Source organism: Pollicipes pollicipes, unplaced genomic scaffold (genome assembly GCF_011947565.3).
Source record: "Pollicipes pollicipes isolate AB1234 unplaced genomic scaffold, Ppol_2.1 Scaffold_4740;HRSCAF=5597_pilon_pilon_pilon, whole genome shotgun sequence".
In the NCBI taxonomy this organism is placed as follows: domain Eukaryota; kingdom Metazoa; phylum Arthropoda; class Thecostraca; order Pollicipedomorpha; family Pollicipedidae; genus Pollicipes; species Pollicipes pollicipes.
Window position 1 is genome coordinate 31494934 of NW_023596545.1, and position 16520 is coordinate 31511453.

The 16520-nt window shown below is 48.8% G+C and overlaps 1 protein-coding gene across 1 annotated transcript in view; it reads left to right on the forward strand.

The window, feature by feature from the left end:
- The first annotated feature begins 174 nt into the window (after positions 1-174).
- LOC119098204 (SCY1-like protein 2) overlaps positions 175-16520 on the forward strand; it is a 189470-nt gene continuing 173124 nt past the window's right edge. Inside the window, exons 1-2 of the mRNA XM_037221130.1 lie at positions 175-361; positions 11857-12068. Coding sequence (XP_037077025.1) covers positions 175-361; positions 11857-12068 — 399 coding nt within the window. The remainder of the gene's footprint in view (positions 362-11856; positions 12069-16520) is intronic.

The following is a 16520-nucleotide window of genomic DNA, read 5'->3' on the forward strand; positions in this document are numbered from 1 at the left end:
GCTGAATAATGCACAACCAGTAATTTGCGTCGAAGGTCTGGAGGTGACCACTGCGGCACGAGCGAGAGGTGATAAAAAGGAATAAAAAAACAGTGACTGCCAGTGACCTTGTGTTCAGTGACCTTGAAACTCGCCTACCTGCCTCAATACGCGGTTTTCAGCTTCTATAGCCACATGCAGATACCCCCTGAGTGGGCCGAGGAGCCGGCGCCGCTTCTCGCCATGCTCTCGCGGCGGTCGTCGGGCGGCGGCGAGGTCGCCGCGTCGCCGGGCGACGACCGCTGTCTCTCGTCGTCCGAGCCGGCCCTGTCGCTGCAAGGCTTCACCATGTCACTAGCGGATCACTTCTTGCCGCGCTCACGCGGGGCGTCCGTCCCGCGACAACAGGATTACCAGCGCCGGGCGTCTCGCACCACCCCGGACATTTATCCCTCACCATCACACCGGGCTGCGGGCTTGGCGCACCTCGCGCCGAGGCAGTGATTGGTCGCTGCATTCACAATGGGCCGAAGCCCGCCCACGAACGCGGTGAGGCTCGTCGCTAATTGGGTCCTGCGGCCACACCCGGTCAACTGGTGGAACGTTCCGCGGCTCGGACGCATCCACAGATTGCGGTTTGTCCACGGTCAAACTGAGTGAGATCAGAAATGTCCACCAAAACGCGAATTAGGACCAGAATGGATTTAAAAAAACTTAGGACCTCATATGGACTGCAGGGATCGAAAGCTGACTTGAGAATATATTTAGGAAGGAACTTCAATGCGTGATCGGGTGGCCGGTTGAATACCAAACACTCAGGTGGGGAGGGGCGCAATTTGCCACCCCCATGAGATCTCAAAAAGTGAGAGAGCAAGACATCAAATTTATTTTGGAATAGGTGGGCCTGCATGTCAACTCCATTCTGCCAGCATTTGAGATTCTTAGGGCACGACCTACGGGTCAAAAGAGGTCGAACAAGATAACTTAAAAATTGGTGTCCAAAGTGCCGTTAGACCCCCTATGCAACCGCTTTGGACCTAGATGTCTGTTTTAAGCGGAAGACCACTGGCGTCAATTTTAGGTGAGTGATCTTGCTTGACATTAAGCACGACATGGTAAATAAAATCCTACGAGATCGTTTTGATTTTTTATTTGAAGAAGCGTCAATGATTGTCTTAGGCGGTATGCTCTTGGAGAGCAAAAGTTCGATGTGAGCGATTTTAAGTCAGTGACCTAATAACCTACTCTGAACTCTACAAAATCCGTGGAAGATGTCTGTCGTGGTCCCTGAAGTCAAGATACTTGAAATTAGCATCAGAAGCTACCCCATAAAGAAATCTAACCATCACATAAGCAGATTGGTTTGACCTCGTTTTGACCTTCATGGCTTACACAAATTCAAAGAAATTTATTTCAGTCATAAATTCAATTGTTTAGTTGCCTGGATAGACTGGCTGAGAGATGTACGGCTTCATCTAACACTCCGATGTCGCATCAATTGAACGACTCCCTTGGAATTGCCTTCGCTGACAGCCACGGCTTGATTTTGTTCGGCCATTACTCAGCGATCTTACAAGGTACGTCTAATTTTCAACACAAAAGTCCATTATGCAATAGCAGACAACAAACGCAAGCCGCCGTGCATTCCGGAAATTATTCTTGAAAAATCTGCGAGGCCAATTTGTCTCCCCATTTGGACGAGGATCAAATCGAAGAATGTCATTGGGTTCACTACAGAGCTTTGCCACAGGCTACAGAACTCATCCACATGTTCTTCATAATCATTTTATGACGACAGGATAGCACTGACATATACCTAAGAACTAGCAACACGTTTAGGTGCATGTTTAGAAAACGCAGCTTTTAATTTCTGTGAAAAAACTAAAATGCCAACAAAACATCAGATTGATGCAGCATAACTACCATCCACTCTGATGTCGAGGAATCCATTTAACCCAAGTGGATGTTATTACAGTCCAAATAAGCAAAAATGCACCATGAGGACAGATCTATCACCATGACATTTTGAGATTTAGTTCCAGTTCCAGCACCAGTTTCAGATCCGATGTGTCATCTTGCCTTGCCTTTTGGCTTTTTTATTACCGGCCAAGCCTGTGATCTCCACCTGCCCCAACTCACCTGGTTGGATTTGCGCACCTGGTGAGGCATGTCATGGGAGAGCTGGTCATTGCCAAAGCGGTTATCAAACTGGCATCCTTATTTAACATTCGTACCCGAGACTGGAGTTTCGGGTACGACTTTTTTCGAACTTTTTCGATTTTTTCGGGTACGAAAAAATTCATCATTCGCAACTGGCAGAACACCTTCGGATACCGCCTTGCGAATGTAACTGACCGACGCGCTCCCGCCATCTTTCTGGTGATTTATGTCATGTTTTCCGTCATCACTGCGTGGTACATATTTACCTGGTAAGGACTTATCACCTGCGATTCTCATAGTTGCTTCTCGGCTTCTCCAACTATATAACTGGCTTTTTGGAGCCGTTTATTTTTTACCAGGTTATCATTCCTAACTTGGCTTGATATTTGTAGAGGGGTGTAATGGCCGAGCGATTGGCGCCCCGGGCTCCCACTAGAGAGCTCGGGTTCGAATTCCAGCTGCGCCATGCCACATTGCGGTAATATCGCCCTTGTAGTCGTTAGCGTCCCATAAATGAGTGCACAGTGACATGCGTTTCCTTAACAAGAAGAAGGAAAAGGCATTTGTAGCAAACGTAGGCAAGGTGGGCGGTGTGGTTTAACGCACGGCCGGATGGCCGGTTGAATACCACATGCTCTGTTGGAAATCATTTGACGCCCCCCCCCCCCCCCGGATCTCTGAAGTAAAAAACCGAAAAGCGCCCAATTCACAGGATAGGCTGGTCTGTACGTGAGCACACTTCAATCAAAATTCGACATTGGGCATGACTTTTGGGTCAAATGTGGTCAAAAAAGTTAAACTACAGATTGGTGTCCAAGTGCTCCAGAACTCATGCAACCGATTTGAACCTAGATGCCTGTTCTAAGTAAAAGTGCACTGGTTTTTATTTCAGGTCATTCATCTTGTTTCACCTTTAGCACCTAATAGTGATCAAAATCCTACGATGCTGCTTTGATTTTTGCAGTTGATTGAGCGAAGAGGATAAGGATGGGTGGTGTCCTCTGAAATAACAAAAGGGTGGGTGATCTGATCTTCTGGGCAATTTAAGTCATTGATATACTCAGACCTCTAAGAAGTTCATGGAATATGTCTGTCATGGTCCCTGTTGTCAAGAAATTCGAAACGAGCATTGTAAACTACCCTATCAAGAAAATTATCCGGTAAAAACGAGTTAATTTCTACCTTGGTGTGATCTTTACATCTGGCCAGAGATCAATGTAATTTGATGTAAGCTTAAATTAAGTTGTCTTATGGTGCAAAAAAAAAACTAACTCGGAGATTTGTAGCTTCGTTTAGCGCTCTGTGTTCACATCAGATTGAAAGATTTCCTAAAAGTTATGGTTTCGTTTAACACTCTGTTGTCACATCTGATTGAAAGGTTTCCTAAAAAAATTCCTTCGCTGACAGCTACGGACTCACTTTGACATCAGATCTGCCATAGCTCAGCTGCCTGAACAGGTACATTTAAATTTTGTGCCGAGGATCCGCTATTCAGTTACCTACAGTTACAAAAAATTTGGCGCAGATACGCTGCCCCTTACGGAAATTATTCTCGAAAAAAACTTTCAAAGGGTTAAATTAACCTCCACCTGAGCGCGTGTTACAACGCACTTGGAAATTTTTCTAAAAAGCCTTCGGTTGAATGTCAGTTTGCTCCCTCCCCCCCCCCGAGTGCGTGTCTTGAATAAGTTTCAAAGGGTGCGGGGTAACCGCGCCGAGCTTTGCACAGCTGCAGGCAATTTAATACTGAATCTTTTGGTATTAAACTTGGATGTACCTTATAAATCCACCGGCCTATGACAAGTTAATTTACGCCCGACCAGAGGCCGAGGACATCGCCGCTCGACTTCCCTCTCCCCTGGCATCTCCAACCTCCAAATGTCGTACGAGAAAACAAAGATGCCGTTATGAAGGCCTCGTCAAATTTTGAGGAACGCATCCAAAATCCCTTACCGCGGGTCGAATATGATGTCACCATAGGTCACGAAAGGCAAAAAAGTTAATGTGATAGATGCAGTCAAATACATGTTAACACTAAGACGGATATTGAGGACACAAAAGCAAGCGTCAAGACTGGGCAGTCCATTCCGACCATGTCTGTTTCTCCGCAAGGGTCCGGTCAGATCAGGTCACCGTTCAAACTTAGTCTACTAGTAGCCTGCAAGAACGATGTCTTTTTGCTGTCTTTTATAATTTGCGCCTGACTGAGGTTATTTTATTAGGAAGACAAAAGTCTCTTGGACACAAAAATACCATTTTGGGCTCACCTCGAGGTCAGCTGAGGTCAACTGAGGTCAAATTCATAAGCCATCTAACTAAAAAATTTAAAGTGCTAACTGGGCTGAAGTGTAAAAGTTGGAAAGATATAATGCTTTCATGCGATCAGAAATAGTGTGTGCTTACATCCATGGGTACTCAATACCGCATAGTTCTCAGATTCATAATACATATTTCCTTCGACACTTGGCGATATGCTTGTAGCAAACTGAGGACAGATACGTTGGTACATGAAATTACACGCCGTCACTTTTACAAACACGATGTAGAAGTAGTCACACTCGTTAAACTCGTTCATCTAGCCCCTCCACTATTGACAACCGAGGTCATTGATCTTGAATAACATTATATGACCTTGGAGGTCCTTATATTACCTGTTGTAACCTCATCCTGCATTAGAATGAAACCACAACATGTTTCCAGTGTAAAGTGTCAATGCTTCGCCCAAAGTTACCTATACAGCTGCCTATTTTGAGCTCAGAATGTGTTTGGCTGAAGCCACTCATAGAGGTAGGTCACGACCTAAGCCCATACCATGTGCTCTCTGGTCATATGATGGTTTTGACGTGGGTTGATGCTATTTTCCTCACATAAAAACAAAAACTACACAAAAAGGCACAAATCTGTATTATTTATAAAGATAGCAAAAACTAACCCACCTCTGGCTTGACCTTTTTATAAAAATCTGACAGACACCCACCATGGTACTTTCATGTTCTATTACTATAGCAAGTTTGAGCAACAGCAACCAGCGATGGAAAGGTTATGCGTGGTCAATTTTTACGGAGAAGTTGACCTGTTTAACCTAATCTAGGTCGCTGACCGGCAGATCAATACTTTACGTTTATACAAAGGATATCGAACTGACAGATACCAATATCCTAAAAATTTGATGCTGCTGCAAGCGTTTGTTTTTGAGGTGTGCCCCAAAAAACCTTAGGGGAGGTCAATTTTGTCCCGGCCGGGCGCGGGTTGAGGTCAGACTGTAGCTGTCAGCGAAGGCAATTTCCAAGATATCCTTCAATCTGATGCGACAACGGGGTGTCAGACGAAACCATATATCTACGAAATGGTTTCGTAAGACAGCTAAATTGATTAATACTTATATATATATATATATATATATATATATATATATGCATACATATATAAATATAACTAAATTTGTGACTAACAGTAAGACAGTTAAATTGATGAATACGAGTTATATTGACCTTGGGTCACGTATGAAGGTTACACCCTGGCCAAAACCTAGCTGATATTTTACTGTGGACCCAGCGTTATGGGGCAGGTTCTGACGTTTCATTCAAATTTCTTGACAGCAGGGTCCACGACAGAGATCTGTCATAATTTTCCTAAAGATCGGGTCATTTAGGTCGCTGACCAAAATTGGCCCAGATTATGATTTTGTTCAGGAACATGCCGAGTATGGCAATCTTACATGTCCGTTTAAATACAAAAATAAAATAAAATCATAGACGTTTGTTTACCACGACCTTCTCGAGGTACAGCAAGGTCATTGATCTAGAATAAACACCAGTGATGTTTTGCGTAGAGCATGTATTTAGTTTCAAGGCGGTTGCAGGGGAGGCCTGTGGGTCTTTTGAACACCGATCTGGAGTTTGACCTTGTTTTTCCATATTTGACGCGAAGGTTTTGACCTAGGAATGTCAAATTTTGACACAAGTGATGTAATATACAGACCAACCTTTCATCACGATGTCGTTTTCCTAGCTATCTTTATTTTTGAAACATTGGGGTGTCAAGTTGACCCTCCACCGGAGCGTATGGCATTCAGCCGGCCACTCGGGCCCGTGCTAAAGGGCGCCAGTCAGAGGTTACATTTTCTCCTCACTGTAAGTAATTACCCCCGACACGGGACGCACGAGCCTCCAACACGCTGCAGGTGTATAAGGGGGGGCGGCTCTATGAGAGGGGGGGGGGGGCGGCTCAGCCGGTATAGCGCTCATTTCGTGATCGTGAGGCGTGAGTGAGAAGAGGCGGGGTTTGAGGCAGGCTCCCGGCATGCAGCTTCCCAATCCCCTCGCCAATCCGCATGAAATGTGTCGATTCGACGTGAGCTTAGATGTTGAACGCCTCGTTGAACTGGAGTGATGCTTATAAGCCCCGCCGCGATCCGTATTGACGTTCGGAGTGGCTTAGCTTGGGCCGTTGCCGCCCAATGCGCCGCTCCCGTGCCGTGCTGCGCTTTTGCGTCAGGGACTCGCTTCCGCTCGATTTGGCATTAGCGTCGTTAGTGCCATACCATGTGATGACCTCGATCAGCCGGCTTGGTGCTGCGACCTCGCACGGCGGTTCAAGGTAAAAGCGCTTTATCATCTGACTGTAATCCATGTTATCAATGACTGCATGCTGCGTCCTTATTTTACACCTGGAGTTATTTCCTGGGTCCTCTTTAGCCGCACGCAAATGATTCCACCGTGATAAATGTCGTCATTGGTAAGTAAGGCTACGCTCAGCAGCTGCTTTACTAGAAACAGGCGACAATTTGACAATTCGACCTTGGTTGGCGTGCAACATACCTTTCCGCAACGCTGAGAGGCTCTTTTCCGTTTGTCTGTTAATGTGATTATTCAAATAAAACACACACATGCTGATTTGATGCTTCTCAAGCGGATCTAAGCGCAACGTCCACGAAATGTAAAATGGATACAAATTATGGAAGCTACTTTCCGATTGAAATGACGGCAGAGTAGCAGAGTATGCGTCAAGGTCCGCTGTAAGACACGCGGAATGTAGCTTCTGGCCTGATTTGACGAAGACAGAAATGATCCAGGGCAGTGGAGGATCCAGATGGGGACCACGGGGTCATGGTCCCTCCCCTTGGGCCCACGAAGGGGCCAAAGGCTCCGAAGGGGCCCATGTTTCATAGCCGTCCGAACAGACGCAATTTTTAGCACAAAGCGTAACAAAATTGAACGTTTTTGGGCCTCCAGGCGACCGAGAACAGCCGCAAGCGTAAATGAGGGGCCACCAACAGACACAAATAGTATTTCCTCATTAAAAGAAAAGTGATCGAGAAGATTGTAAGGTTCATTACACTATCTTGAGGCCCTCCGCTATGGCCGGGTGTTTCATATGTCCACTGACAGGGTCAATCCAACTGCTAGGAAGCCTTTCACGTTGCCCATATTTATTTGCATTTGTTCGGAGGTCCTTGCGCTGCTGTCAGGGGTCCTATCTGATCGCATGCCGGAGTACTCTTGTCGATCCGGGGCCCACCACGGACTTTTCCCATTCGCCCGAAAGGCAATTTGCGCTATAGCCGGGACCCCACATGTTGACCTGCCGGGGTACTGTCGGTTGCCCAGGGTCATACACATTGGTCTCGGTTAGCTACCGACACACTCGCAATATGCTTATGAGCCCTCTGCATTTATATAGGGCTCTTTCGATTTCCTGTGACTTGCGGAGGGCCGTCAGGAAACCATCCGTTAACCTGCTTGGACGCACTCGATTGTTCACGGGGACTGCACACCGGGTCTTGGGTAATTCTTTTTTTAATGGAGGGCCCTACGCTCTTGTCGTGGTCCCCACCTGTTACATTCTCGGGCGGAATTCATCGTTCGGAAGCCTCTACATTGTGTCTTAGGTACTTCTAATTTCTTTGGAGGGCCCTTCGCTCTTATTAACGTCTGTTAATCTGCCCGGACCAGTAGCTGATCCAGAGGAGGGGCTAAAGAGCATATCTCCTTCCCGCTACCTTGAAGTCGGAAGGGACCCATAACCTGCTAAACGGATGCAATTTTTTACAGAAAGAACGGCAAAATTCGGCGTTTTGGGGCCTCCAGACAAACACCAGTCGCAAGCGGATGTAGAGGGCCCCTCAGCAGCCAAACATAGTTCTTCGCTGATTGAGAGAGCGGTGATTCGGAAGATTTTGAGATTCATTTCGCTGCCCAGAGGTCCTGCGATGTTATCGGGGGCCCTGTATGATCACTTGCTGGGTCAATATGATCGCTAAGGAGCCTTCTTTGCTACCCTTGATCTCTGCATTTTTTTCGTGGGGCCCTACGCTGCTGTTAGGGGATTATCTGTTAACATGCCGAGCACCGTTGATTGATCAGGAGTCGTCCATGGATTCCTCCCATGTGTCCGAAAGGCTCTATGTGTTCTTGCCGAGGCTCCATATGTCAACCCGCCGAGTTCTCGGTTGCTCAAGGGCCATTCACATTGGTCTCGAGTTTTTCCTCTTGCTCAGAGCGACCTGCGCTGCTGCTGGGGCCCATACAAGTTGATGCACTGAAGCACTTAATGCTCATGGGCCTTTTAAGTTGATACAGAGCCTTTCACTTTTATCTCATTCGCGGAGAACCCTTCACTCTTGCCAGGGCCGTCTCTGTTAACCTGTTCGGGCACAGTTAGTCGCACAGTGGCGCGCTAAAATGGTCTCGGGCATTTCATATTTACTCGAAGAACCCTAAGCCCTTGTCCGAGGCCCTGCACGTTCATCTGCTGAGTGCTCTCGATTGCTCAAGAGTATTACTTGATGTACACTGCTCTTGGGCTTTCCCGTTTTTTGCTTTTCTTAGAGGGCACTGAGCTCGGGCCGGTGCTCTTCATGTTAACCTACCGGGGAGCTCCCGATCGTTCAGGGCCCACCATATTAGTCTATTATAGCTATCGTTTGCTCTAAAGGCCCCAAACTATTGACGGGAGCCACTTTGTTGCCGTGCCGCGGCACCCTCGATCGCTCAGGTGCCGTCTCTATTGGTCTCAGGCTTTCCCATTTTTTTCGGAGGGCTTACGCCGTTGGCAGGGATCTAAATGTCGATCGGCCTCCACCTTGGCCGTGGGCTCTTCCGGTGAAGTTTTTTTTTACTTTTAGGAGGATTTTTCTCTGTTGCCGGCGTTTCGCCTGCTCGTGTTCAGGGGCGTAGTTAAATAACTTTTTGTATACGAGTCCGAGGTATACACGACAACGATTTCCATTGGTTCCTTAACCTTAGCGCAACAGCCGGATATGCGCCAATGGCTTGTTACGCGCAACGTGATAGCACGCATGAGTTCGAATAGTACATACGAGTATACCAGAACATAACAGTGCACGCCGCGGACGTTGTACATGTCATTTTCGTTGGTTACTACCCCTGTAACTTTAGTACACTTTGTCATATCTTCTCCGAAATACTTGTCATCAAAGTGCCAGGAGCCACCATGATCTGGAGAAAATGGAAGCGCTGCTTGTGTGTGTCTACGTAGCACGCCTAACTGTCCTGGGCTGCGCATAGCCAGATGAGTTCCCGCATGGAAAGTAACAGTCATAAGAATATTTAACTTGAATATCCAGAATAGCATGTGTTTGAGGGGGCCCCGAACTCAAGCGGGCACCACAATGCCGCTTGCGTTTCCCTCGCCCCCCCCCCCCTTCTTGACGAAATTCCGAATTGGCCTCTGATCCAGGTTCACCGAAATTGCGCACATAGAAGGCTTCTCGTGTTCTCCCAGCTCTCTTGCACACTGGGTGCTTCTGACATGGCAGTTCCAGAAATAGAACGGGCTGCATAATATCACTCTTCCAAGGTGAATAATTGCCACAGGCCCACTAGTGCGTGTATTATATCGCAAGCATTCGTGTGCAGATGACTTTAAACAGGATTTTTAAGCATGGATGGCTTTTAGTCCTCGTTTCCTCGTCAATATGTATAAAGCATTCGTTAAATTTCTACTTTGACTGCCGACACTGATACGGAGCGACGCGATGAGCAATTTTCCCGTCTGCGAGACACTGCCTAGCCGACAAGAGGGATACGAGAAAGAAAACGAACCAAAAATAATATAATTTCTTCTCTCCTGAATGTGCAAAAGCAGCGAAAGACCTAGACGACGGTTTTTGGACTCAGACCAACGCAGAACAATAGGAACCTTGCAACGCATGCAGTGAGACGTTCAGCCTATTGCGCCTCCACACTGTGTAGTGAATCCTGTACCGCGGTGCTAGCATACGCATGCCCGCTCGTTTGCTCCCTGTTCCCGTGGGGGCCCATGTTGAAGTAAGGCGGTGTAAATGCTCAAGCTGTTTAAGGACGAACGAGCTGAGACAGAGGTAGAATTGGAAGCGGCTGGCAAACTTAAAATAGCACATGAACAAGGAGATGCGGCACCTTCTGCGCACTTTGTTCCTTGGTTTATAACAAGGCCTCTTAGTTAATGGCAGGGACCTCCCTGTTCGTAAAGGTGGCCTCCTATTTGATGACGGGAGCCTCTTAATTCATCATAAGGCATCTGTCTCCAAAACAGGGGCCTCCTAGTATGTAACAAAGTCCTTTTGGTTCATTGCGCGGCCTCCCAGTTCATAAAGAGAGCCTCGTAGCTCATCATTGTGACCTTTTAGCCTAAAATTGGTGCATTCTATTCTGTAATCGGTACCTTCTAATTTATAACGAGGGTCCCTGAGTGCATAACGGGGTCTCCTAGCTCATGACGGGCCTACTAGTTGAAAAGGGGCCCCTTGCTCAAAACGGGAGCCTCCTCGTTCACAACGGAGGCCTCCCGGCCCACAACGAGACGTTCTACTTTATCATGGGGGTCTCCTAGTACAAACGAATGCCTCCCGAGCCAGTAAAATGCCTCCTTAACACAAAATTAGGCCTCCTGATCTAGACTGTGGGCTCCCTTATTCATAACGGCGTGCTCACCATTCATAAAACAGGCCTCTTGATAAAGAAAAGAGTCTTTTGAGCCCGATTCAGCACTCTCTAGCTTAGCCATGGGGGCCTCTGCGATCGGCGTTTTGGTAATCCACGTGAGTCTTTACTTGTACAAAATTGGCCTGCTCAAATTTTGTTTCAGGGGGAGGGGCAAAGACATACTCTTGCGCCCCCTGTCTGCAGCCAAGGGGGCAACTCTGCGCTGGAGTGTGGGGGAGGGGCAACCTCTGCCTCCCCCTGCTGCGCCGCCCCTGGCATGCTGGCCGTGTCTGCTGTAAAGTAGCTGGTGTTTCCAACTTCTCGGTGTGGTGGCGCCGGCCGCACCTGTGGTGACGTCACTGACGGATCTGTCGTCCACCAGGCGCACCTATGGTGACATGACTGCCGTATCTGACGCCCAGTGGCCGTGCTTGCTGTGACGTCACTGACGGATCTGTCGTCCACCAGGCGCACCTACGGTGACGTGACTGACGTATCTGACGCCCAGTGGCTGTGCTTGCGGTGACGTCACTGACGGATCTGTCGTCCACCAGGCGCACCTATGGTGGCATGACTGACGTATCTGACGCCCAGTGGCCGTACTTGCGGTGACGTCACTGACGGATCTGTCGTCCACCAGGCGCACATATGGTGGCATGACTGACGTATCTGACGCCCAGTGGCCGTGCTTGCGGTGACGCGGCTGACGTCTGGTGCCGATCGAAGCGACCCGTGCAGCGAGGCGCCGGCGCCGACCGCGCGCTTCAGGTGAGCGCGCGCCGCTCCCCAGTCGGCCGTGGCGGCGGACCTGTTGCGCACGGCGTGGCGGTGGCGCGCGATACGGCGCGCCCCATGCCCAACCCGGCCATGTTCAAGCTGGGCAGCAGCCGCACGGACGGAAATCCCATCCACAACATGTACGAGATGGGCAAGCAGGTGGCCACGGCCGGGCCCGAGATGGTCTGGCGCATCCACGAGGGCCACCGCAAGACGGACGGCAAGGTAAGAGGGCGCGGACCGCCATCCGGCCATCGCACGCACGTCAGGGTCGGCTCGGCACGACCCGACCCCGGCCTACCCGGCACGCTGACGCCGCTGGTGCCCCAGCCGGGCCGCTGCGTGGTCAGCAGGGCTGGCTCCAGCCTGGCCAAGCCAGGTGTGCGGAGATTACCATCATGGCCATGCCGAGAGAAAGGGAATTAATTGCTCGGGGGCAGTACGGGTAACCAGTATCGGTCCCGATCGACAACACCATACGATCCTGGCGATTGTGTCGATATACTTTTTTATTTGGAAGTATTTGCGTATGTGTGGACTGCCATGGAACTATTTGTGTGGCCCGGTCTGTTTCTCGCGGACTGCCTGGCGATGCGCAGTTTTGCAGCGATTGCAGGGCACGATTTCGTCGACGCAGCTGTACCCAACACCTAAATTGGCTTGGTCCAAGTGGACAGCCCCGACTTCGGAAGACTAATCAGTGCTGCGTGCATCAGCGAATCTTCTCGCCCGCTGCCCGCGCTTGGCGTCGTCCGCGAGGCGGCGAGCCAGACCTGGCCAGGACAAACTACCCGGAACTTTCCAGGGCATCTCGGGTCGGGTAACTGACACGATCGGAATACGAAGCAGTGTAAGCGCTCCCCACAGGCTGGGTGGTGTGGAACATTGAACAGTTTCAGCTCTTCCAGGGCTCGATGAAGCAGGAAATTGAACCGCTTCAGTTAAACCTATGTCAGAAACGCCAGGAAATTAAGCGGCCTCCAAGCAATCTGGTTTTCTCAGATGCTTAATGTCACAGAGGCACGCCGTTTTGCAGATGCGTCAGCCAGCGGGGCGTGAACGTCGATTTCGGCTATGTGCCAGAGACCCAATGTTGACTCCGGTTTGGTTCTGGAAACGTTGATGCTGATCATGATGGACTCGCGAAGAATTCGCACTAGCCCTGATGGACTGCTGGAGCCTTCAATACTGACTCTGATTAGTTTTCTGAGACAGCGATGCATGTTACGGCGCGTTTCCTGAGCGTTCAGTGCTGGATCTGACGTGGCTCTGGAAAAGGGGACGTCGACTTGGGCGCGGGATACGAGCCTTCACGTCGGTGGGGTAGCCGAGTCCCCCTGGGACCCGTGCCGCTGATGCCGCGCCGTAGGTGCAGCTGCTGCACGCGCGTGACCGTTTTATTGTATGCGTTTGGTGGCACTTGGCTTTGTGGTGCACCTTTACAGCATACCAAGCGACCTAATTTTGGTATGGAACATGAGTGAAACTACCCGAAACGTGGGGGAGGGAAAGGCAGATGTCGCCCTTCCCTAATGTTTAGCTGCAGCACGGTTATTGCTCATCATTTTTTTTTGTTGCTGAAAATTCAATACGCGCAATAATCACTATCAGAAGGTACTATCTGTGGTGTGGATGACGACTGGCAAGTCTAAAACGGTTTGGACAATGCGAATGGCAAAAGCTTTCTGGGTGATGAACCGTCTGTCTAGCATAAAAAGTTGGATGTTTTGGCATGGCGATATCTTAATGGAGATATCCGATCCTTTTGTTTTTTCTTCTCACTAATATGCCCGGGTTTTGTTCAGGTTTTTCAACAAAAGTATATGTTTCACGAGTGGATCGAGCTCAACGTCTTTGTCCTGCAATATGACAGCGCATATTTCTCACGACCCCTGTACCATTGCCCTCTTGTTGAAAGCCCTCTTTAAACCGGGATCTGTTGCTAGAGAGAAACCGCAGCATTTAGGACCGTTGCAGTAGATGTGCATTGAAAACGCATTAATTTCAATTCCGACGCTTTAATCATCTCTTCAACTTTTCGCGCGATTAAGAACAGTCTGGAAGTATAGGAACTCACTATTAATTTTCAGTCTGAGAAAAGGTCAGAAGCAACAGAATTACACATCAAACATGAAAGTTGCTCAACTAGGGCCAGTCTGGCTGAAGGATAGGCTGCTTCCTCTATTCCGAAGTATTGTTAACGGCGTTAAATGATGTGGGGCAACTTATAGAGACCAGGGACTTGTCCCGTTGACAAATGGAGAATTCATGCTGCAGCGGACGAATGCATGGTTGCCCTTTGACATTTGTACTACTCACCTAACAAACATCAACATCCCATCCCTAACAAACATCAACATCCCATCCCTAACAAACATCAACATCCTACCCTACTCATTTGTACACCTAACATCCTTGATCTATATTGTCTCTTCACCGAACGGTAACATAACAAACACAAATGTGAATGTCAAACGCCCCAATCCACCGACGCACACCCGGTGCCGAGTAAACGTGACATGTGTTCTGGCGGAATGGGAGTAAAGTGTGTATCCGTCAACACACGTGTTCGCATCATCCTTCGCTTCATCAGCAGCCGTTTGGAGCATAATGACCGAGTGGTTAGTGCCTTCGGTTCACATGTGAGGGCCTGGGTTTTTATCTCGCTTGCAGCATGGCCCCAGCGCGCTACTATCACGCACACATTCCCTTTAAAAAAATCAGCATCGCCTCGGGACAACCATGGGAGAAGTCTGTGATACAAATAATCAAACCTAGTCAAGTCTACCCAAAACTGCCACAGTTCCAGATATTTTAAACTAAATGGCGCAATCATTATCTATGTTGGCAAAACTGCGATCATCTGTTTGAAATATGTCGGATTTAGCAACAACACTCAACAACTGTCTCTTGTTAGGGGCAATATGTATTCGCACATGTGCAAAACACATTATGCGCAGCCTCGCCTTTCAGAATTGTAATTGTGTGGATGTAAAGTGCTCATGTGCTCAGCAGCGTCTGTCGCGGCGTTGGTTGCATCCGTGACAGCCCAACTTCTCGCAGCGAGCGCAGCGACTACAAAACGTTCGCTCATCGCTGGCAATGTCGTGCGAATTCACTGAGAACTGTTACGGCCCACTCCCCGCAGACCATCAGGTCCGAGATATTAGAGCGTCGTCTGACTACTCGGTATTCACTGTGCCTCCCGCGTCGGAGGCGGAGGCCGGGAGGGGGCGGCTTCCGGTGCTCCAATCTTCCGCAGATCGGCGGCGCCCCGTGAGGACGGTGCGGCCGCCGCGACGCCGGCAGGTAATGGCCGGCAGATGGGACCCGCCGCGCGATGACGCGCCACTGAACCGCGGCGCCCCACCCGACTGCCAATGAGAGCGGTGCCCGGAGAGCCTGCCACCGCGCGCCGTGCCGCGGCAACAGCGGCGACAGCAGCGACGACAGGCAGCCCCTGCAGCCGACCCGCGCGCTTGGCGGAGTCATAATTCCGAGGGGATGACGTCGAATACACCATTGTGAGCCATTTACCGTTGGAATGTGTCGCACCGGTTGCCGGAGGGAGCGTCAAAACTGTAGTTGAAGCTTAAACGGGTGTCCTAATGGACGTGGCGGTAGACGAATGCATTATCAGCTGAGCTGAAAGCAAAGGAGCGTCGTGACACACGCTAGTTATGACAGCGTAGGAAGGCTTCAAGACCATGATGTGACTATTAAGTACAGAAGAATGCTTGCATAATGACATCATGCGTGCGAGCATGTACGTGTAAAATAATGTGTTCATATTTATGATTTTAGGTACTGTGTTGATGGTCTGGAATTTCGTGGCATCCGTCTTTATGGATATACCAATAAAGGGCAAGATGCTAACAACTGGAACACCCAAGGATAATTTGTGTCACATGAAATGGGTATAGGGCAAAAACAACGCGGTTGAGACGCAAGTTCTTTACATCAATGCTCAGGAGTTGCAAACTTACGATCAAAACCATACTCGCGGTTTTGCATGACGAGGAAATGTGAGAAGCGAATTGCCTGCAGTGCCTCTTTACACATACTTTAAAGCATTTATTGCCGACTTTCAAGGCATGCTCATGTCTAGAATTACTTTCGTTTTACTGGCGGTAAAACACAGCCACATGAAAATATGACTTGTGTTGCGGTGAGCGCAATAGATATTCTATGCATGAACTGTTTTCATGAGAAATCAAACAATCGGTTAGCGCGCTCTACAGCCGCAGACTGCTCTTATTTCATCCCAAACTTCACACCCTGATTGGTATTTTGTAAAAAACGTATTGTGTGGGTGGGGTATTTATGAAGGCAACCATGAGGTTGCCTCAATAAACATAAGGCAACTCGTTTATATGTGTGGGAAGATAAGCGTGATCGCTGACATACTTCCACAGACATGTGTAGCATTCATTCATTGGTTCAGGCACGGAACGTCTTCTTATTCAAACCATTTATGTGCGAAATTTTAATCGGTAGTTGCCATTACATTTGTCACAATAAGATGCTGCTATGGTTTCAATAGTTCCTACTAAGTTTATCATTCACCTGCAGTTAGACGACAGGCCGTGGACTGAGTGAGCTTGCCAGCATATTGTCGGTGGCTATTTTAAGGCACCCGAAAATTGTGCACACACGATAAATGTATGCGTTTCGGCC